At 47.9% G+C, this 21,892-nt stretch overlaps 1 protein-coding gene and 2 non-coding genes across 17 annotated transcripts in view; 2 read left to right on the top strand and 1 right to left on the bottom strand.

Annotated features, from left to right (window-relative positions):
- The first annotated feature begins 2,311 nt into the window (after positions 1–2,311).
- Positions 2,312–2,427, top strand: LOC112314696 (U5 spliceosomal RNA). The gene has a single exon (XR_002975826.2). It is a non-coding gene; the product is annotated as a U5 spliceosomal RNA (small nuclear RNA).
- A 1,778-nt stretch (positions 2,428–4,205) lies between these two features.
- ARMH1 (armadillo like helical domain containing 1) overlaps positions 4,206–21,892 on the bottom strand; it is a 40,816-nt gene continuing 23,129 nt past the window's right edge. For 12 of the 15 annotated variants that reach the window (XM_071220897.1, XM_071220904.1, XM_071220895.1 and 9 more), the window contains 6 exons: positions 5,587–5,709; positions 5,426–5,498; positions 5,186–5,315; positions 5,024–5,101; positions 4,689–4,770; positions 4,206–4,581 (listed from right to left, as the gene is read on the bottom strand). In XM_071220897.1, coding sequence (XP_071076998.1) covers positions 4,238–4,581; positions 4,689–4,770; positions 5,024–5,101; positions 5,186–5,315; positions 5,426–5,498; positions 5,587–5,709 — 830 coding nt within the window. In that variant the 3' untranslated portion in view covers positions 4,206–4,237. Of the gene's footprint in view, positions 4,771–5,023; positions 5,102–5,185; positions 5,316–5,425; positions 5,499–5,586; positions 5,710–21,892 lie in introns of all 15 variants that reach the window. The other 3 variants (XM_071220908.1, XM_071220905.1, XM_071220907.1) reach the window with 3 other exon arrangements.
- Positions 7,355–7,472, top strand: LOC112314672 (U5 spliceosomal RNA). The gene has a single exon (XR_002975807.2). It is a non-coding gene; the product is annotated as a U5 spliceosomal RNA (small nuclear RNA).

The following is a 21,892-nucleotide window of genomic DNA, read 5'->3' as shown; positions in this document are numbered from 1 at the left end:
AGGAAATTTCTTAGCTTCTTACCATTCTGTCTCGACAACCCTTCCAGCTAGTCTCTTTAGTTTTTCAGGGTCAGACTTCTCAGAAGACACTCCTACACTCCGCCTGCATTCTCTGCTTTCCACTCACCAGCTCCCTGCAGTCAGGCTCCTATCACCCTCACTCCGTGCAGACAGCTCAGGACAAAGCCACCGCCGCTGCCCTGGTGCCGACTCAAATGCAGGCTGCAGTGCCTCTCTCTCTGGATCAGTCTCGACAGTACTCACCCCTCCTTCCTTCTTGAAACTTCTCTGCTCTCGCTTTCTGTGTTGTCCACACTCCTGGTTTTCTCCAACCTTCCTAATTTCACAAGTTCCTTCTGCTACACCCATCTTTTAGGCCTCTGTTCTCTAGGGATCCATCCTAGAAGTTTTTCTCTCCTTCCTTTACATTCTTTCCTTGGGCAAATCCAGGCTATTTCCAGGTCCAGCCTACCATTTATTTCCCTCTGGCTTTACTGCTCAGTGTCCTAAATTGTTCCTGAGGGGGAGCAGAGTTTGTCACCCCAAAATATTCCTGGCTGGCCTCAGAAGCCTGTTCAGAGCCAGGAACAAAGCAGATTTGCTGACTGAGTAGAGATGAAGGATGGATGAGTGTATGGGTTTCCCTACTAGTTCTCCAAGGGGCTCCAAGGTCACTCACCTTGGGCAGTATTACATCCCTACTAGGTTGTCTTTAGGAAAATATTCATGTTTCAGGCAAGCTTTAGAATGTGTAGCTTGTTCTGGGATAGAATTGTGTGTTCTTGGAGTAGCAATGCTGATCCCTACTGGTGGCTTAAATTACAGAAATTTATTGTCTCCGTTCTGTAGGGATCACATTAATTACATCTGCAATGACCCTATTTCCAAATGAAGATGTTACTGAACTTAAGGGGGTTGCCCACTTGGGGTGTTCTATTTAAGAATAAGACCCGGTTGTTGTCAGTTTATTTACTTGCAGCAAGTAAAGGAGATGGGGAATTCACATCCAAGGCTCGGTCTCCCCCAAGGGAGGCCTAGTTATCGCTTATATACACTATTTGGTTAATTACATGTTGATTTCTTTGCAATTGGCTATACTTCTCAGGTTGAGTTCCTGTGAAGTCATCCTATTTACAGCTGTATCTACAAAACACCATGCTACATTTTAACATTTAGTAACAATAGTATTTGTCTCTCGCCACTGTGGCTCAATTGGTTGGAGTGGCATCCAAAAGATTGCAGGTTCATTCCCCATTTTGCGGGTGTACGATGTTTCTTTCTGTCTCATTGATGTTTCACTCTCCCTTCCTTTCTCAATAAAAGCAATGAAAAAAAAAAAAAAAGAAGTCCTTGGGTGAGGATTTAAAAAAAAAGAAAAAAGAAAGAAAATAGCATTTTGTAAGAGCTGCCCAGACCCTGGGACCCTTGTCCTATCTAATAGAGGTCCCATTCTGAGGTACCAAGGGTTAGGACTTCAACATACCATTTTTGGGGGGATGTAATTCAACTCATAACACCAAGTGATGCTGATGATGCTTTAAAACACCAATTATATCATATTATCCTCCTTTGAAGCTTTTCAATGGCTGTCCATTGCTCTTAAGGTAAATCCAAGCTCTTTGCTTGGTATTGAAGTCCCATCAAAATCTGGTTCCTGCCACTTATCCCCTTAACTTTTCTTCACCACTCTTGCTCATACTGTTTATGGTGCCTCTCTGCCTAGAATGCCCCACTTCTATGGATCCTTTAATGCTCCACCCATGTATCAATGAATTTTCTGTTATTAGTGGTCATCTCACCTACCTGCCCCCTAGGCACAGGGTTTGACATAGTGCTCACTAAATTTTTTGTTGAATGAATGTATGAAGACAATTCTTTTGAAACCTTTTTTTAAATTCAATTTTAATTTTTTTAATTCAAGAAAAATTTTAGCTTGTAATTCTATATATAAAAGACTTGCTGGTTGGATCAGTCTTCTATATTCCTCCCAATCTGGCTTCTGCTCTGCCCTCTGTTGGTGGCCAAGCCGGAAAACTAAAGAACTGTTTAAGGTATTTCCGGAAACCGGGAGTGGGCGACTCATCTCATTTACATACCCACAATGCATTGCACATATATTTCTACTTTAAAATGGCTAGATTATTATTTTTCTTCCCATTTTTTTTACCCACTAAACATGAGGAACATGAGACTGTTTTCAAAGTGTTTCTGAACTAAAGACAGAAGCTATTAACTCTTTCGTGGAAATAGTTACTATTGCTGTTCTAGGAGTGCCAGTTACCCGAGAACTGAGTGAGGCAAACTATAAAGCATACTCTGGTTTCTCTTCAGATCGTATAAATCTTTCGCCTTTTACTAAAAATTTCCGTGGAGAGGAACAATTCTGAGTTTTTACCCAATTTTTTGAGGCCTTGCACTTGCAGGGCTTATAAAATTGTGCAAAAAAGTAGAACATGTGTTTTTCACTTTCTCTTATCATTATAGTTTATAGTGTTCGTGTGTGTGGGTAGTAGCCTACCTACAACTATGTAATTTTCTTCATTACATTTTCTTACAAGATTTATTAGAACAGTAGTAATTATTAACATGTTCTTTTGGATGAAAAGAATGGCAGTGTTTTTCTTTGCATTCACTTAGTTTCAAAAGCTTTTTTAGTGTTACAGTGTGTTTGTTGATCGCGTAAGTAGGTATGTGGTGGATACTTTATTAATGTTTTAAAGCTGTTTATGGTAGGTGGTGATATGTTTCTGCTGTCTTTAGAAAAAATTTTCATGTCTGAGACGTGCCTTGGAACGTTGCAGCTCACTCTCGCGGGATAAATTGCGTGCTCTTGCTAGAGTGACAGTGCTTGAGGCAGACAGAGGAGAGAGAAGCGCTCTCCTTTGGGGAGGAAGGGACCAGCTCCGGGGGAGATTCTAACCACAGCCTTACCTAACAGCACCTACACAGACATAAAAACTTCAAGGACATTCACTTCATTTCAAAGTCTTCGGATTTCTGTTCACACCAAGCACAGCAAGCATTAACTTGAACTGTCTCCTGTGCCTGGGCCAGGGCCAGGCACAGAGCAGTCACCCAACAGACGTCTGCTACCTATGGAATATCTTGTTAACGTTTTTGCTGACGCCCTTGAGTAAAACTTTTCAAGTTCAAACTTGGCTATATCTGTTCACAAACATTTTTTCAAGGCAGTCAGTACCTGAGCATCTCAGGCAAGGCCCGCTTCTCCAGGGCTCTGTCACCAAGTGTTGCACTTGTGTAACTCTGCTTTAAAAAAGAAAAACTGTAAAAATAGAAATATAATTACCTGCTTTTTATTCATTCATTTTTTTTTTTAGAGAGAGAAGGGGGAGGGAGAGAAACATGGATGTTTTTCCATCCGTTGTCTCTAGTATGCATCCCGATCTAGGATGGAACTGGCAACCCAGGCATGTGCCCCAACTGGGAATCAAATGTGTGATCTTTCGCTTTGCTGGACTACACCCAACCAACTGAGCCACACTGGCCAGGGCCAGGGCAGTTCTTTAAAACAGGAAATCCATTTAGCTTTATGGAAATATATAACTATATTTTGTTAAGTTTTCCCTCCTCCCTCAGCGCAGACGAAAGCTGAGACTCAAAATTCGTTTAGGTGAAGGTGGAGCTGCCTTAGACTGACAGCATCAGGGCCGGTCATGCCCTCTTGTGGCATCCTGGAGAATTACTGCCAGCTGACTTCATTTTCACTGATTTGAGGGACAATTCCTTTACAATACCTCCATTCTTCATCCATACATGCCAGGCATTGTTCTCAATGTTTGGATTATATCAGTAAAGGAAAAAATATATATATTATACCTATATATCTCATCTTTACACGTGTCTGTCTATCCTTGCCCAAGAGGAGCTTAAATTCAGGTAGAGAGACAGATAAATAAATGAATACCATGGGGGGAAAAATGGCAGTGTAAAGGGGGGATTGGGAGCCATAGTGTCGAGAGTGATATAGTGTGGGTTGCAACTTAAAAAAAGAGCCCTCAATGAGAAGGTAACTTTGTGTAGAGTTGAAAGGAGAGGAGGGAGCTAGCCCTGCAGGTAGATATCTGGGTGAGAGGTTCTAAGAACAGAACCTCTGTCATTGTTCAGCAGGACAGCCAGCACAAAAGTCCTAAGGCATGAGCTTGTGTGTCGGTTTTAAGACACACACAGCCTGTATGTCTGGAGCCGGTGAAGGAGAAAGAGAGAAGTAGAAGACAGCTCAGAGGTAATGGGAGACTAGATGACCTAGGGCCCTGCTCTCCTTGGACCTTCTTCCCCCCTTCACACACAGAGAATGGATAAATAGCAAGACTTTATTGAGCTCTTCCCAGCCAGCAGCTCTCCCTCTCCCCCACTGGGGTGCCAGACCCACAGCCTCCCACCAAGGGCCAAGTGGAGTCGCCCTGAGAAGGACCCCAGGGTCCTCTGCTGGGCTTTCTGCCACACAGCTTTGGCCTGCCCGGCTTGCCACAGAGGCTCTGTCACTCCTTTCCTTCCACATCCTCCTGGAAGTGAGTGATGTTGTCCAGCTGCTCCTGATCACCAAGGTCATAGTCGAAGTGCCTGTTGTCGTGCAAGAGGCCCCTGGGGTATAACGCTGGAAACGGGGAGGTGAGCCTGAGTCTGGGCCGGCTGTACCTCTGCTCCAGGTCCCCTCACTCCCCACTCACTTTTGGTAACATTGACTTTGTTGGCTGCCAAGATGTCCACCTGAACGCTATCCATTTTCATGTACAAGTCCTCTGCGTTGCTCTGAGGACGGGAGGAAGGGGAACCTGGCTGAGGTGCCAGGGCGGTCTGGGTTTGGAGTGGGCTTGAGCAGAGAGAGGGGTGTTGCAGGCAGGAGTAGGAAAGGGAAGGGAAAGATGCCAGGAGGAGCCCAAGACAGGGTGGTCCTTCCCTGCAGCAGGCCACCAGGCCCAAACTGTGGGCCGGTGAGGGGGAGGCACTACTCTGTTTTGGCCAGCTGCTCTTTGTGGCTGGCGCGGCCGGTGGGCGCACTTACGAGGAAGAGCTTGTAGAGTTCCTCTCCCATGGACCTGCGCACCTGCTCCTCCACCACTGGGAACGTCTGCACGAAGAACTGCGACAGGCGGGGGACAGGTGGGCCGTGTGACTGGGTGCCTATGCCCGGGTCCCACAGCCCCACCGACCACTGCCCGCGCACCTCCAGCGTGAGGCTGGCCTGCCGCTGGCTGTTGCTGTGGTCCGTGTTGCCCATGGCGGCCATCAGGCTGGGTACCACATGCAGATGCAGCATCTCCTCCGCTAGGCTCAAGTTGCCGCGCGCCAGGACCCTGGGGTGGTGATTCGAACTGCAGGGACCCCTGGGGACTCTCCAGCGTCACTGGCCAGATCACTCCCAGGCCTGGTTGCTCCATCCACCCACTGCCCCCTGTCCGCTTACCTGATGGCCTTGGCAGCTGCGGCCTGCTGCAGAAACACCGGCAGGTGGGCGGTGAGCTGGAGGACCGTAGAGTCTGGTGGAGGGGCGATGGTGAGGCAGGCCCTTCCCCTCGCAGGGTACTTCCCCCCCCCCCCCCCCCCGAAGTCCCAGCGGATCCCTACCGTTGAGGATCTTGGGCTGCAGTTTGCTGGTCTCCTTGACGGATGGTATCAGCAGGTCCACGAGGCCCTTGAGCAGTGCCCCGCACACGTCGTAGTTGACCAGGTCCTTGATCAGCTTGATGGCTGGGGAAGGGCAGAGGCGACCGAGAAAGAAGCCTGCAGCTCCAACACTCTCCACCTCACCAAAGCAGAAGAGCCCCTTGAACCAAGCCGCTCCCCTTTACCTGCATCCTCTTCACCTACCTTTCCAGACCTTTAATTGGCCAGCACTGCACAAGGGGTGTGGGTGTGGGGAGGGGAGCAGGCAGGGGACACACCTCAGTCCTGCCCTCTCTGAGCTCTTGGTTACAGAGGAGGAGGAAGGTGAGTCCCCCCACCCCCAATCAGCCACAGCTAGAGCAGGGAGGGTTGGGTGGTGAGCCCACCCATCAAAGAGGCCTAGAGGCTGCCAGAGCTGGAGGCCCCACAGAAGTGGGGCCACCTTCAGCTTGGAAGAATCTCAAAGGATTTGTGGAGGAGGGAAGGGCAGGGCTTTCAAAGGGAGACAAGGGTGGGAAAGACAAGGGTGGGAAAGACAAGGGAGGACAGGGGGACAAAGAAAGTGTTGGGGGATGTGTGGCAGAAAATGGGAAAGGGGTGGAAGCAAGGCAGACGGCAGTTTGGAGAATCTTTAGTTCCTGGCGAATGGTACTGAGTCCTTCGTTGCCTCAGCGCTGTGCTGAGGGCAGTGAGGTCCCTTTGCAATAACACTATGCCTGTCATCCCCATTTGACCGGGAATGGGGCTCAGAGAGGGAAAACACTTTGCCTGAGGAGCCACAGCTAGGAAGTGGTGGAAGCAAAAGGAAGAAAAGATTTGGTTGGGAGGGAGGGGGCAATTCAAATTTATTAAAGGGATTTTCTGTAGATATTTTCCAGTTATTCATTCCTTCCAACATTCACTCAGCCTATAGAATATAGTTACCTATGGTGCCAGGCGCACAGTGGGGTAAAAAGAGCTTAAAAGGGCTGAGTGGGCTGTGGGAGTGCCTGGGAAGATGAGAGGATGGAATATTTTTGTAAGGAGAGAGGAGCCATAGGGAGGCAGAGCTAGAATGGGGCAGGGTGAGGAGCTAATGTGACAGTACCCGATGATACACACCCGCGGTCAATGTTACCCTAAACACACGTGCTCGCTCCAAGGCGACGGGACTTAAAAAATGTGCTGTCCCCACTACCTAGTGGGACCTATCTCTCCACTCCCTCCTGGGAAGACTGGACTTGGGAAAAGTTCTTGTTTTCCTGAGTAGCTCATTTGCATACCTGAGTGCAATGTATACTACTCTATGAAAAGTATTATTATTGAATAATGAAAATCAACCTTCTATTTCCTTGTCAGGAGATTAAAAAATTTTTTTAAATTTATTTTTTAGACAGAGGGGAAGGGAGGGAGAAAGAGGGAGAGACATCGACGTGAGAGAGATACACTGATCTGCTCGTTGCCTCTAGTGCGAGCACCCCATCAGGGACTGAGCCTGCGCCCCCGGGCATGTGCCCTGAGGGGAATTGAGACGGCAGCTGTTCAGTGTGCAGGAGGAAGCCCAACCAACTGAGCCGCACTAGTCAGAACTCCGTGTTGGCAGATTTTACCCAGGAAGAACATGCTTGGGATAGTTCTCCACAATGGCAGAAAAGCTTTTATTTTTGAAGAGCTTTTGTTGGTAGGTGCAAAGACACCCCAAGTGTTGGGGGCCAGTGGCATCTGGGAAGATGGGCACAGCAGGAGCATCATGGTCTGGTTTCTCTTTAGGAAGAACAAATCTTTCGTCTTTTACTAAAGATTTCCATGGCGAGAAATACAGAGAAATTGGTGGTGACGTTTTTTAAGGTCCTCCTTGGGAAAGGCTTGATATTTGGTTTACCAAAAACATGCTTGATTTCTTTTAAGTTATATTTTATTAATTATGCTACTACAATTGTCCCAATTTTTTCCACTTTGCTCCTCCCACCCAGCACCGCCCACTCCCTCAGGCAATCCCCAAATCATTGTTCACGTCCACGGGTATAAGTTCTTTGGCTATTTCATTCCGATCATGTACTTTACATCCCCATGGCCTATTTTTCCTTCCTAATCCCTTCACCTCTTCACCCATTCTCCTACACCCCCCCTCACCTGGCAACTATCAAAACCCTCTCCCTATCCATGATTCCCCTCTTCTTTGCTTAGTTTGCTTAGTTCATTTTACAGATTCAATTGTTGATAGATATGTATTTATTGCCACTTTATTGTTCATAGTTTTGATCTTCTTTTTCTTAAATAAGTCCCTTTAACATTTCATATAATAATGGTTAGGTGGTGACAAACTCTGACAGACCTAGGTAGGCCTAAGAGGAATGGAAAATCACCAGGCAGGAAAACGGTACCCTGGGAAAGTGTAGCCTGGGAAAATGCCTGCCTGGGAAACTGCCTGCCCACCCTAACCAGGACAAACACATGCCCAGCTTAGATTGGGGTCTGGGGTTGGCCTATCCGGCATTACAGGATGCAGCTTTAATTTGAGCCTGACAAGATGTATCAAGAACAATGGTCAGCAGAAAAGGCACCAGCAACCAGCTCTAGCCAATCAGACTCTGACACCCCACGTAGTTACCCTTCGCGGGGTTGCACTTAAAAACCCTGCCCTAAGAACAACCGAGCAAGTCTTAACCTTGCTCGGTTGGCTCCACATTTCCCTCTTATTCCCCACTAATAAACCCTGCTCCTTAGCTCGCTGGGTCCGTCTGGTTTCTTGAGCGACTCCGGCCTAACAAACTCTTCAATTTTTTTGTCTGGGAAGTTCTTTATCTGCCTTTTGATTCTAAATATCTTTGCTGGGTAGAGCAATCTTGGCTGTTGTCCCTGCTTTTCATGACTTTGAATGTTTCTTGCCAGTCCCTCCCAGCCTGCAAAGTTTCTTTTGAGAAATCAGCTGACAGTCATTGGAAAATGCTTTGTAGGTAATTAACTGCTTTTCTCTTGCTGCTTTTAAGATTTTTTATCTTTTAACCTTTGGCATTTTAATTATGATGTGTCTTGAAGTGGGCATCTTTGTGTCCATCTTGTTTGGGAGTCTCTGTGCTTCCTGGACTGTGTGTCTATTTCCTTTACCAAATTAGGTAAGTTTTCTTTATTATTATTATTATTATTATATTTTTTTAAAGAGGGAGAGAGCCCTGGCTGGTGTGGCTTAGTGTATTAAATGCCGGCCTATGAACAAAAGGGACACAGGTTCGATTCCCAGTCAGGGCACAGGCCTGGGTTGTGGGCCAGGTTCCCCATAAGGGGTGTGCAAGAGGCAACCATACATTGATGTTTCTCTCCCTCCCTCCCCCTCTAAAACTAAATAAATGAAATCTTAAAAAAAATAAACAAAGAGAGGGAGAGGAAAAGCAATATGAGAGAGATACATTGGTTGCCCATCACACGCCCCCAACTGGGGCCTGGCCCACAACCCTGGTATGTGCTCTGACTGGGAATTGAACCTGTGACATTTTGGTTTACAGAACGGCACTCAATCTCCAGCCAGGGCTTTACTTGCTTGACTCCGAACAAAACTGCGCTGCCTAACAATGAACATGTGCTGGTGATTTATAACCCTGTCAGAAAACTGTCATTGATAATCACCAACGGACCAGCAGCCTGTTCGCCCAGAGGCTGGGGCGGCAGCCAGCAGCCCATCCTGTGTCTCACGCTCTGCACACTCCACTCCCCTCTGCCTTGTGCTGTAAGCACCGCCAGAGGGAGGAAAGCCGACTGCTCCACTGAAGGCCTACAGTGCTCTGGCAGGAAGGGGAGAACCAGTTTTGGCTGGTGTGTAGCTCAAAGGAATGGCACCCCTTGGCTACCATAGAAAGAAGCCCAGCTCCCTAAAATTGCCCCTGTGCCAGATCCTGGGGGGGTCTCCCCTTCATCCAGGCTCTAGAGCCCTGGGACACACCAGAGGACCCAGTCCTGAAGCCCCACACAAAGCCAGTCTTGTCTCAGCCTATTTTTCCCAATCACGAAATCGAACTCAGGGACAGGCCTTCCAGGGCACCCCCTTTCCTCTGTGGACCAGCCCGATTTAGAAACAGCAGCTTCACTTAGAAACACTTCCTATGACCAGCCAGCCGCTGCCCCTGGGCTTCTCCTTTCATCCAAGCCTCCCAATCCCAGCTGTACGCCCCGACCCCACCCGCCCCAGCCTCCAGTTGGTCTGATTTGTTCCTAATTTGGAATCACAGAGCCAGCAACATAGTGAAGGGCACTATGAGGGAAAGGGGCAGCACACCAAGCCTCCCTGGCTTCCCTCAACACTCCCACACCTGCACAAGAAGGCAGCCTGGGATGCCGCTGGCTGCTTGCAGCCCTTGCTTGCCCTGGCTGGTGCCTGAAACCCCCAAGTCATTCCCACTCATTGCCTTATTTTTTGGTTATGAAACCTTTTCTTCCTCGCTCGTGAATTAGCGCAGCTTGGTTTTTGGATCTGAGTGGTTGGCTCCCAACTACGCTGGGCCTTGTCAGCTGCAGCACCTCTCTCGGTAGCAGTTGGGCTATTTCGAGGCAGAGCTAGTCGCCCTTAGTGCGAGGACACGGTGGGGAAAATGCCTGCCTGTGCCTCAGAGAGCTCTTCCTGCAGCAAGAAGTGACTCAGTGAACGTTCAGGGTAGAAATGAATAAATGAAGATATCTTATGAAATTTCCCGGACCACAAACGTAGGCATTCTCTGCCTGCATAGGACCAAGTACTCCCGAGGCAAATGTCCGGTTCTGCCGACTCACGTTACACTGAATGCTCGATCCTCCGATGATCATTTATCTGCAGCACTTGGAGCGCCTCAGGAAAATGAAGATTTATCCACTGAATCATTTTTGATTGTGTTTAAAAATTCACAACTGTCACTCTTTACACCCAAAGCAAAAGGGCTTGTGCCTGCCCAAATGTCTCCACAAGAACCACAGCCAGGGACAACTCCCTGTTCGCTGCGCTAGTTACTAAGCACGGCAGACTCATTCAGAGAGCAGACGGCGACAGGAGACTACCGTCTTTGGCAGCTCCGTCCGAAGCCTGTGGTGCTGACGACCCCCATCTGTGCTATGCTGAAGCAGTCACTATGTATTCACTGATGCATCCATTTAGCGAACGAACACTTCCTGAACATCTTCTACATGTCGGACCCCTGTGCAGGGCAATGAGGAAGACTAGGACACAGCCCCTGCCCTCAGGATGACACAGTCTAAGGGGCTACCGGTAAGGAAACTGGCATTTATGGCGTCGTGTTGTAAGAGCTGTGGGAATACAGAAGAAACCAGGTTGGTGTGAGGGCGTGTTGAGAGGGTGGGGGGTATAGAGTCAGAAGGCTTCTCTGGAGAAGGTGACACGTGAGCGGACAAAGCCATATGGAGAAGGGAGCGGCTGGAGTGAAGAATGAGGCAAGTGCCACGTTGGGAAGTACATGCCACCCTGTGGCCAGGCAAGCAGGGAGGCATGGCTGGGACACAGGGTGTTGCTGGCGAGAGCCAGACCTGTGGGGGTAGCTGGTCCCCGCTTCTGAGGGCTTTGCATGTGCCAACCACCTTGGAGAGCCGGTGCTTTCTCATCTTTCACTTCAGAGAAAAGTAAGACTCAGAAAGGGTGAGTAGCTTGCCCAGAGTGGAACAGTTAAGTAGTAGAATGACTCTGCTGGATTTCAGAGCATATTCTTCACCACTAAGCTCCGGTTGGTGGAGGACCAGGAAGCCAGACTCTGTGGGTGCCGCACTGGAGAGACAGAGACTGCTTTAGAGGCGAGAAATGCGAAGACCTGAATTACAGAAGGAGACATAACGGAGAAGAGGGAACATACTGGAATGAGATGAAGGAGTTGACTGGTCTTGTTAGAAGTTGGCTGAAGATGGGAAGCAGGAAGAAATGGTGATTGCCCACGTTTCTGGGTGAGATTGAGTGTTTTTTCCTGAGGGTGGGACCTTAGAAAATGAAAGGTTTGGAGCTGGAATATCAGGAGTCCAGTTCTGAACACAGTTAGTCACATCCAAGGGGAGGTGTTCAGGGCAAGTGGAAGTAAGGGTCTGGCGCTCAGGAGAGGTCTGGGCTGTAGAGAGGTCACTCAGCCACTCAGCCACTCAGCCCACCATCCACGAGATGGGAATAATAATCGTGCCGGCCTCATCAGCTTGTTTGGAGGATTAAATGAGTAAAGAGACAGAGCAGTACTTAACATAGAGTAAAATACTTATAAATGTTATCCATTATTGTTTCTATCATTATAAGTGGTAGTTAAAACCATGGAAGTGGAGGCCCTGACCAGATAGCTCAGTTGGTTAGAGTGTTGTTCCAATATGCCAAGGTTGGGGGTTCGATCCCTGGTCAGGGCACATACAATAGGCAACCAGTGAATGTATAAATAAGTGGAACAACAAATCAATGTTTCTTTCTCTCTCTTCCCCACTCCCCCAAATCACAAACGAAACAAAAAACCCATGGGAGTGGATTAGGTACCACAGAAAGAAAAGAAAGAGTGGAGGACCCAGGGTTGAATCCTAAGAGAAAAAGAAAAGGGGTGGGGGAGGAACAGGAATGTTTAAAGGACTGAGAAGCAGTTTCCAGAGAGGCGGCAGGAAGCCAGGAGAGCTGGGTCTGCGAAGGAAGGTAAGAGTATTCAGGGAAGAGGGTGGATCGGGAGACTTTGCAAAGTTAAGGGTTATGCCCAGCGAGGCTGGGAAGCAGCTCGGCAGGGCGCATGCTCACTCATTGCTCATTCATTTGACAAATCTAGTGCTGCTCAGCGGTGAACCGCACAGATGTAAGCAAGGAGTGGGCCACGCCACTGACACTCAATGAAGACTGCAGTGCAACAGGCAAGAGTCCTCCCAACCAAAGAGGAGCTACAGAACCACAGCCTGTCAGCACTGGAAGAAAGCTTGGTAATCATCTGTCAGACAGACGAGGAAGCCCAGAAAAGACGACTTGCCCAGGGAATCACAGTAAAAGAGGAGACGAAGCTGCAGCAGCAGGCTTGGCGTTCTTTTGGCAGAAGGAGCCTTAAATGGGTCTGCACCTGGGAATTGTGGCTGTGCCATGCAACCATTTCCAAGCACTCGGTGCTGAGGTTTTACAATTCTTTGCTCCTAGAGCCTTGGAAAACCAGGGCCCAGTGTTTTCTCTTCATTTCTAAACAAGACTGCCACCTGCTGGCCACAGCTGAGAAATGCGCTTCAATGCGCGTCCATACACAGGTTGGCTTCCTTTTCCAGCAGAACAGGAGTGTATGTTTGGCAAGTTGTGCTGTTGTAAGGAAGAAACTGTGTCAGGCGCATCTTCCTGACCAATTACATTCTGTTCCTTATTTCTGTATATTTTCCACCTCTTTCACCACATCCTGTTCAACGCTCAATGTTGAAACATTAAAATTATATTTTATGCACTACTTCGTTTAAAAAAGTGAGGCAACAGAGTAACTAATGTATGTGCCGTGGTGGTGTATGGTTGCTGTGTGTGTGCCTGGTGTGTCTGCTCTCCTGGGCCAGTCTCACACTGAGTCCAACCAGCCCACTTGCTGGCACTTTTTGAATTGGCCCGACTCTGGGGTCAAGCATTGCTACACCAGGGGTGCAAGGGCAGACACCAAGGTTTTGAGGAGTAAGGCAAATTGGGAAATTAGAAACAAAATTTTCCCAAGGGCTTTTTCTATTTTTAAAAAATGCTCGAAGACTGTATAATGAAACGTACAAATGCCAAATAAAGTGGTGGAGCTGAAGGGCTCATATAATTTTGGGGATGCTGTAGCATTAGAGGTTCAGTGGTAGAATTCTCATATAATTTTAGGGCAATAACATATCCTTGGAAAATATTCAGCAGATTTTTATGTGGAACCATCATTTAGTGTCAGAGTCTTGTGAAGCCCATGGAGACAGAATGAAGATTAGTAGCTTCTAGGGGCTGAGGGCCGGAGATGGGGAGCAAATGCTTGGTGGCACAGAGCTTCCTTTTGGGGTCATTAAAGTGTTTTAGAGCTACAGGTGGTGGTTACTTAATATCATAAATGTAGATTAAGTGGCACTGAATTGCTCATTTTAAAATGGTTAATTTTAGACTTCCGGCCAAGATGGAGGCGTAGGTAGACACACTGTGCCTCCTCACACAACCAAAAGAGGGAAAACAACAATTTAAAAACAAAAATCACCAAGAACTGACAGAAAATAAAACTGTATGGGAGTCCAACAACCAAGGAGATAAGGAAGAAACATTCATCCAGACCAGTAGGAGGGGTGGAGACGGGCAGCGGGGCAGAGAGGACTCACAGCAAGGCGGCTGACGGACCCAGCGAGGTGGTGGATTGTGGAGCGGGGTGGGCAAAGCTGCAGCTGGCCGGTGAGGTAGTAGTTGGTAGACCGGGTGACAGACCGTGCAACCCAGGGCTCCAGCGTGGGGAAATAAAGCCTCAAACCTCTGATTGAAAACACCTGTGGGGGTTGAGGTGGCAGCAGGAGAAACTCCCAGCCTCTCAGGAGAGGTCGTTGGAGAGACCCACAGGGGCCTAGAGCGTGCACAAGCCCACCCACTCGGGAAGCAGCACCAGAGGGGCCCACTTTGATGGTGGATAGTGGAGGGAGTGACTGAAAACTGGCAGAGAGTGGAGCAAGCGCCATTGCTCCCTCTCAGACCCCTCCCCCACGTACAGCGTCACAGTGCAGCGACCAGCGTTACCCCGCCCGGTGAACACCTAAGGCTCCGCCCCTTTACATAACAGGTGCGCCAAGACAAAAAAAATGGCCCAAATGAAAAGAACAGATCAAAGCTACAGAAAAAATACAACTAAGTGACAAAGAGATAGCCAACCTATCAGATGCACAGTTCAAAACACTGGTAATCAGGATGCTCACAGAATTGGTTGAATTTGGTCACAAATTAGATGAAATAATGAAGGCTATGCTAAGAGAAACAAAGGAAAATGTACAGGGAACCAATAGTGATGGGAAGGAAACTGGAACTCAAATCAACACTGTGGACCAGAGGAAGAAAGAAACATCCAACCAGAAAAGAATGAAGAAACAAGAATTCGGAAAAATGAGGAGAGGCTTAGGAACCTCCAGGACATCTTTAAACGTTCCAACATCCGAATTATAGGGGTGCCAGAAGGAGAAGAGGAAGAGCAAAAAATTGAAAACTTATTTGAACAAATAATGAAGGAGAACTTCTCCAATCCGGCAAAGGAAATAGACTTCCAGGAAGTCCAGGAAGCCCAGAGAGTCCCAAAGAAGCTGGACCCAAGGAGGAACACACCAAGACACATGATAATAATATTACCCAAGATTAAAGATAAGGAGAGAATCTTAGAAACAGCAAGAGAAAAGGACACAGTTACCTACAAAGGAGTGCCCATAAGACTGTCAGCTGATTTCTCACAAGAGACCTTCCAGGCAAGAAGGGGCTGGAAAGAAGTATTCCAAGTCATGAAAGGCAAGGGCCTACATCCAAGATTGCTCTATCCAGCAAAGCTTTCATTTAGAGTGGAAGGTCAGATAAAGTGCTTCTCAGATAAGGTCAAGTTAAAGGAGTTCATCATCACCAAGCCCTTATTACATGAAATGTTAAAGGGATTTATCTAAGAAAAAGAAGATAAAAAATATGAACAGTAAAATGACGGCAAACTCACAGTTATTAACAACCACACCTAAAACAAAAACAAAAGCAAACTAAGCAAACAACTAGAACAGGAACAGAACCACAGAAATGGAGATCACATGGAGGGTTATCAACAGGGGAGTGGGAGGGGGAGAGAAGGGGAAAATGTACAGAGAATAAGTAGCATAAATGGTGGGTAGAAAATAGACAGGGGGAGGGTAAGAATAGTGTAGGAAATGTAGAAGCCAAAGAACTTACATGTACAACCCATGGACATGAACTAAAGGGGGGGAAATGGGATGACTGTAATAGCATAATCAATAAAATATATTAAAAAATAAAAATAAAATAAAATGGTTAATTTTATGTCTTGCAAATTTCACCTCAATTTTTAAAATGCTTTTATGAAGAAAAAGTAAACTAAATCTGTAATTAATTTCTAAATAAATCATACTTCTTAGTATTCGGAATCTGTGTAATGTCACAAAACCGAGAACCTAAGGAAAATTAACAGTGATGTTCTCGCCTACCACCAGTCTCCAGGTATTTGGTGGGCAGGGGAAGAGATGTCACACACTCAAGGACCTGTCCCTGTCTGTCCTGTTTGGTCACTTAGGGCCACGGTTTCCCTGCACCAACATCCCTAGAGAATTCCACTAAGTCCGTGCAGTGCAGTTTGCTCAGCCACTCACTCTGCTGTTGTCCTTGCGGCTGGTGAGCCGCACTTCCAACTTCACCATCTGAAACACAGGCACTGTGTTAGCGAGTCTAGTTACTCGCAGGTCCTGGGCCAAGCAGACACATTTTATTCTCCAAATGACCTTTTTCCCACATTCACAAGCATTTCCACTTTACCATAAACTTGTTTCTTACACCCATTTGTTGATTTTTCAGCAATTTTTATTAGATGGTATATTGGTTTTAAAATACACCCCACAAAGTTTTTTTCCCTTCAAGGAAAGTATGTTTTCCTTCAAGAGCTGGAGCCCAATTCTCCTCCTCTTGGGTGTGGGCTGGACTTAGTGACTGGCTTCTAGTGACTAGAGTAAAACAGACGCGACAGAAGTGACAGCGCACAACTCCTGGGATTAGATCGTACCTGACGCTGGGGCTTCCTCTGCTCTCTGGGACCACTCGCCCTGGGAGAAGCAGCTGCCATGTTGTGAGGACGCTGAAACAGCCCCGTGGAGAGGCCCACGGGTGCAGAACTGAGGCTTCCTGCCAACAGCCTATACTAACACGCCAGGCACGGGGCGAGCGCAACAGAAGTGGGTCCTGTAGGCCCAGTTGTGCTTCCGGATGACCGCAGCCCCCGCTGACCACCTCACTGCAGCCTCGTGAGACACGCTGTGCCAGAACCTCTCCGTTAAGCTGCTCCCAGATTCCTGACCCCAGAAACTATGTGAGATAATAAATGGTTTTTTTTCTTTTTTGGTTACTAAGTTTTGAGGTAATTTGTTATATAGCAATAGGCGACAGATATAGATGGCCTTGTTTAACAGCTTTTGTAGATTTCTGCAAAGTCTGAAAATACTGGCTTTCTTTCATTTTGTCTTCCTAGCAGGATCTTAAGGCATCTTCCTTTGTCTCCGCCCAAGCTCTGTGTGGCTGCAGCGGCAGAGGGTGGAGCAGGGAGGGGGACCTAGTTAGGGAACCGGCTGGAAGTCACCATATTGTGGGGTCTAGAGTGCCTATCCTTGAGAAGAAGGGATGGGGGTGGGGTGGGACAGAGAAAGGGAGAGCAAGGGCCATGGGGAGGGGGGCAACAAAGGGCAGAGAGGGGTACTGAGGGGCAGAGAGAGTGTGAAGTCCCTGAGAACTCTGAAGTTCTGGCTTCTCCCAGTTCTCTTAGGCCCTAGCAATACAACTGATAGGAGCTGCTAGAAGTTTTACACATATTTAAAGGAAACATGTTTTCAGTAAATTGGTAATTCGGTGGGTAGGGCACTCAGCAAATCGGTCATTTGGCAATTGATTTTTGGCAAACATACATTTGGCAAATTAATTTACAATAATTGGTCTGCTTCTGATGAAGTCAAATAGTAATTTTGATGTTGCTAAGGTAACAATTTATTTGTAAAAGATACTAATATACTTACATGCATATATCATATATATATATATATATATATATTTCAAATCCCCAAAAGAATTCATTAATTTATCCTTCCAAAAAACTTTATGACTTTGAAATTTCTCTTCTCTAGGGAGGGAGACAGTGAGCGAATACTTCTGTGGCTTTAGACAACTCGTCATGATTAAGTCCCTGCGTGCCACTGATTCCTGGAACAGCAAGTCTCCCTGGGAGGAAACAGCCATTTTTCATTTCACAAGCAATTATAAATGGAGATGAATTCCAGGCAGGCCCACTTTGGAGAAGTCCTCCCTTAAATTTTGGCTCACTTAGGTTAAGTGGGATCATCACTGAAAGAAATTCTAAAATCTTAATTCTATGAAAAAAAAAAAACCCCAAACCCTCAGAAATTAGTGGATGAAAACGTCAGTATCCTTTCCCTTGATATTTCTCCTTCGAAGTGGAGAACAGACAAGGACAGGCAATCAGAATCTCTTGTAGTAGGGACTAGACAGCCATCACCTGGGGCACAGGTTCCCTCCTCTGCTCTTTTCAAAGAGCCTGGCAGGGCAGGGCACCCCCAGAACCTTTGACACAGAGCTCCCCGGCCCACCCCTCCTTCAGGGGCACTGGCACAGGTGTGAGGGAAATGCAACTTAAGAAACCCAGCTTTGCCAGACACACACATTTCAGGAAACTGCATTAAAATATGGAGAAAGGAGAGAAAAAGGAAGAAAGAGAATCCTATCCCGCTTGGATAGACATAGGGCTACCACCACACGTCCCCCACTTCCACTAGTCCCACTGTTTTAAACTCGGCCACAAAATTATTTGGCCCTCCTCCCACTGAGATGCCAGGGTCTAGGTGCTTCCCTTCATGCAGGTCGGGAAATGGTGCTGCGTGACTCAGAAGGCTAGGTCAAGAGAGGCCACGCAGCTTCCGTCAGGCTGGTCTGGCTAGAATCTCACTCTCAGCTGCCCTCTCTTGGAATCCAGCTGCCGGGCTGAGAAGTTTAAGCCACATGGGGAGACCACGTGTCAGGGCTGCAGTTAACAGTCCCAGCTCTGGGTCAGATGACTCCAGCCCTCTTCTGCCACCCAAGGCCGGGGTGAGGCAAGTGAGGCATTTGCCTCTGATACAAAATCTAAGGAAGAGGCCAAGAAACGGATGTAATGTTTTTAAAAGACCAAAAGATTAATGCAAGATTATTTATGCTAAACAGTCTACCAAAATGTTAAGTAAAAGCAGGATCAGGAAGAGTGCTGTGGGGAGCCATATTGGAATCCGAGGGGAAAGGGTACAACAGCAGATGGTGAGGCCCCAGACTCATGGAACAGAGACAATCCATCTCCGTTGCGCCCCGTTCAAATCCCTGGCCTACATCCCAGGAGAAAGTGAGACAGAGACAGTGACAGTTCTCGACGCTAAATTCGGGGTGGTCGGTCATAAGTGACAGGGAACCGGAACACTCAGCCTGTGCTCTGCAAGCCGTGCCATCTCCTACCTTCCTCCTGAAGCCTCCTCTTTCTCTCCCTTCTCCAAACCCTCCCCTTTGGCCCTGAGGACTCACAGGAAGCAGAGCCCTTTACAACACACAGCCTCCACTTAGCCATCTCTACCAACAAAACTAGGTGTTTCAAATTCTATTCCCAATACGATGACTGTCAGTCCAAATTAGGGTGACATATAATTCAGTCATCTCAATTCATTCATTTAACAAATATCTAAAAACTTAATTTTGCCTTTACTGCTCAGGCGCTAGGGACACAATAGTAAGCCAACAAGACAGCGTCTCAGCTCTTCTGGGGCTGACTTGCTAACAGAGGGCAGAAAATAAACAAGTAAACAAAGAGACAAACAAGGTAATTTCCGAAGGCGGTAAGTGCTGTGATGGGATATGAAGGAGAGAGACCCACGTGGGTGGTGAGAGGGAATGAGGATGCTTTAGAGACAATGGTCAGGCAGGTGCCTTTCAGAGGTGACCTCTGAGCCAACACGTGAAGTTTGAGAAGTTGTCCATCGATCCAAGGTCTGGGGAAGAGGCTTCCATGCTTCCCTGGCCACGGCAGGCATTTGGATTTCAGTGGAGGTGTAAGGGAAGGCTACAGAGTGACATGGTCTAGTTTATATCTTAGAACTATCTTTCTGGCTGGTCTTCTGTGGGAGAATAGATCGCAGGGGCCAGAATGGAAGCAGAAAGGTAAGCCAGGAAACAGGATGGTGCCTTAGCCTAGGGTGACCACAGTGGGGACAAAGAAGGTGAGTAGAGATAGAGCCTATGGACTTGGCAAGGATGGGATGGGGTGGGAGGTGAGGAAAAGAAGGTCCTCTGGTATTGGTCCTACACCTTTTACTTGAGCAGCTGGGTTGGTGGTGGTACCTTTTACTGAAAATAGGAAGAACAGGTTTTGGGGAGAAAATCAAGAGTTCTGTTTTGGCTATAAGCTTCAGATGTCCATTGGATGTCCATATGGAGATTTCAGGGGAGAGGTCAGGGCGGAGATGCAGACTTGGTGTCTGAAGAGATAACATATACAGGACATTTAAAGCCGTGGGACCAGACAAAATCACAGGGAGCAGGTGCTGGTGAAGAGATGAGAAGTGTGTTGACCCAACAGTCTGGCAGAGAAATAGGAGAAACCAGCAAACATGGCAAAACCAACAGGCATGAGGAGGTCTAGAAGTGACATCGTAGAAGCCAAGCATAGAGAGTGAGTTGCTATTGACCAGCTGGGTCAGAAGCAGCTGAGAGATGGAGCAGGAAGATGAAAAAATGATTAGCTCGAGGGGAACTTTGTTTCAATGAGGGGTATGCATCCTTAAACACTGTAGCAGAATTTTACCCTTTTTGGGGGGCATGTCCTTTAAATCTCTTTTACTCCACAGATGACCAAGGAGGCTCTTTATTCAGATGGGAGACACAGCATATTTGCACACCAGTGAAGATGGCTCATTAGAAGGAACGGGCGTGGGGAGCTGCAGAAGTGAAGCCTGAGGGAATGTGCTTCAGAGAACACGCAGAAGCTGAAGAGGTGGCCTGTGTTGGCAGGGGGACTCTCCACTGTAATGGGAAAGGGGAGAATGTGAGTTGGGCAGGTGGGTAGAATTGGAGTTCTCAAAAAAAAAAAAAAGAAAAAGAAAAAAATGGAGGTGTGGCCATCGCCTGGCTCCTCACAGGTGACACCCACGGCCATGGAAAGTCGCCAGGCCCCTCAGCCTCTCCATCTCCTGTCTTCACTGGACAATGCCGGAGAATTCCGCTTTCCCCGTCCATAACCTTCTCAGGGAAGGAAGTCACCCACACTTCTGCCCCGGGCACAGCATGGGAGGTAGAGTGCACATCCTTCTTACGCTCCTTCCTCCAAATCATTCATTTTTCCTCTCGATACAAACAAATACAAACAAAACTCCAGGACTTGGCACAGTACTTGGCGCATCACAGATGTTTAACCATAGTTGTTTTTAAAAACCCAGCCCTGCCCTTTTAAGGCTGGTCCGTTCTACTATACCACCTCCTCTTCTTGGTCACGGGCTTCTCTGTCCTGACTGCTGCCACCGCCCTGGGGGTGAGGGAGAAGCTTCATCTTGGTCTTGCCATTTGGCGTCCTCGATTGAAGAGAAATTCTTCTCTGATCCTCTCTGGTCACCACTATGAGGGCCCGTCTCAGGCCGGTCAGAGCTTCCCTCCCCCGCCTTTGGATTGTGTGAGCAGAAGCTGAATACGGTATTCTCTCCCCCAGCCTCCACTCCGTCCCCCGTGTGAAATAGCTCCCCCAGGGGACAGTCATTCCATATGCCTTCTCTACATTCCAAGTTACATGCAGACTATTTTGCAGTGCCTGGTGGTGAAGAATAATTCAACAGACATTTCTGGGGCACCTGTGATGAGTCCGACATGTTGAAGTAATCTGAGGTACAGAGCTTCACCGTGCTCCCACGAGCCCATGGCAAACCAAAGAGGCAGCGACGAAGCTTCACGCTCTGCCTGCCGCAGTGGTTCGCGTAGTAAACACGGAGGGACCCGAAACTGGGCCCGGTGTGGGAAGAGGTTAATCTAGTTCTAAGCCAGGAGGGGTTGTTGGTTCATCAGCCCCTCACCAATGAAGCTAACCCACTTTCCATAAATTTATTCAACAAATTTCTACCGAGCACCCATTGTGTCCCAGGCCCTGAGCCGGGAAGAGAAACGAGCCCAACCAGGCCCTGCCCTGAGGTCGCTCAAAGGGCTGGAAGAGAAAGGCACACGCGCAAGTAGTCACTAAAGGTGAGTGTGCAGTGCTCACTCGCTGCTCACTCATTCGTTCAACAAACACGGACGGAGGGCCCAACGCGTGCTAGGGACTATGCTGGGGACGTGAGGCCAAAAACCACACGAGTTGCTCTGAAACTGTGCACAGTCTTCATAAAGGGCAGTTACCGCTCTGGGGATAACTTTGCCAATGGAGGGAGGTGCTGGAGGGGAGGAGGGTAACGTGTGGAAGGAGGACTGACATTTGGGCAGGGGTGGAAGGGAGGTTAGGGAAGACCTTAGAGCGGAAATGCTCAAGCTGAGAAGACATGGTTGAGTGGGAGCGGTCAGTCTGCCATGTGGAAGTGGGGTTGGGGGAGG

Source organism: Desmodus rotundus, chromosome 3 (assembly GCF_022682495.2).
Source record: "Desmodus rotundus isolate HL8 chromosome 3, HLdesRot8A.1, whole genome shotgun sequence".
In the NCBI taxonomy this organism is placed as follows: Eukaryota; Metazoa; Chordata; class Mammalia; order Chiroptera; family Phyllostomidae; genus Desmodus; species Desmodus rotundus.
Note: the sequence above shows the minus strand (reverse complement) of the source record. Positions and strands in the feature narration are given on the sequence as shown.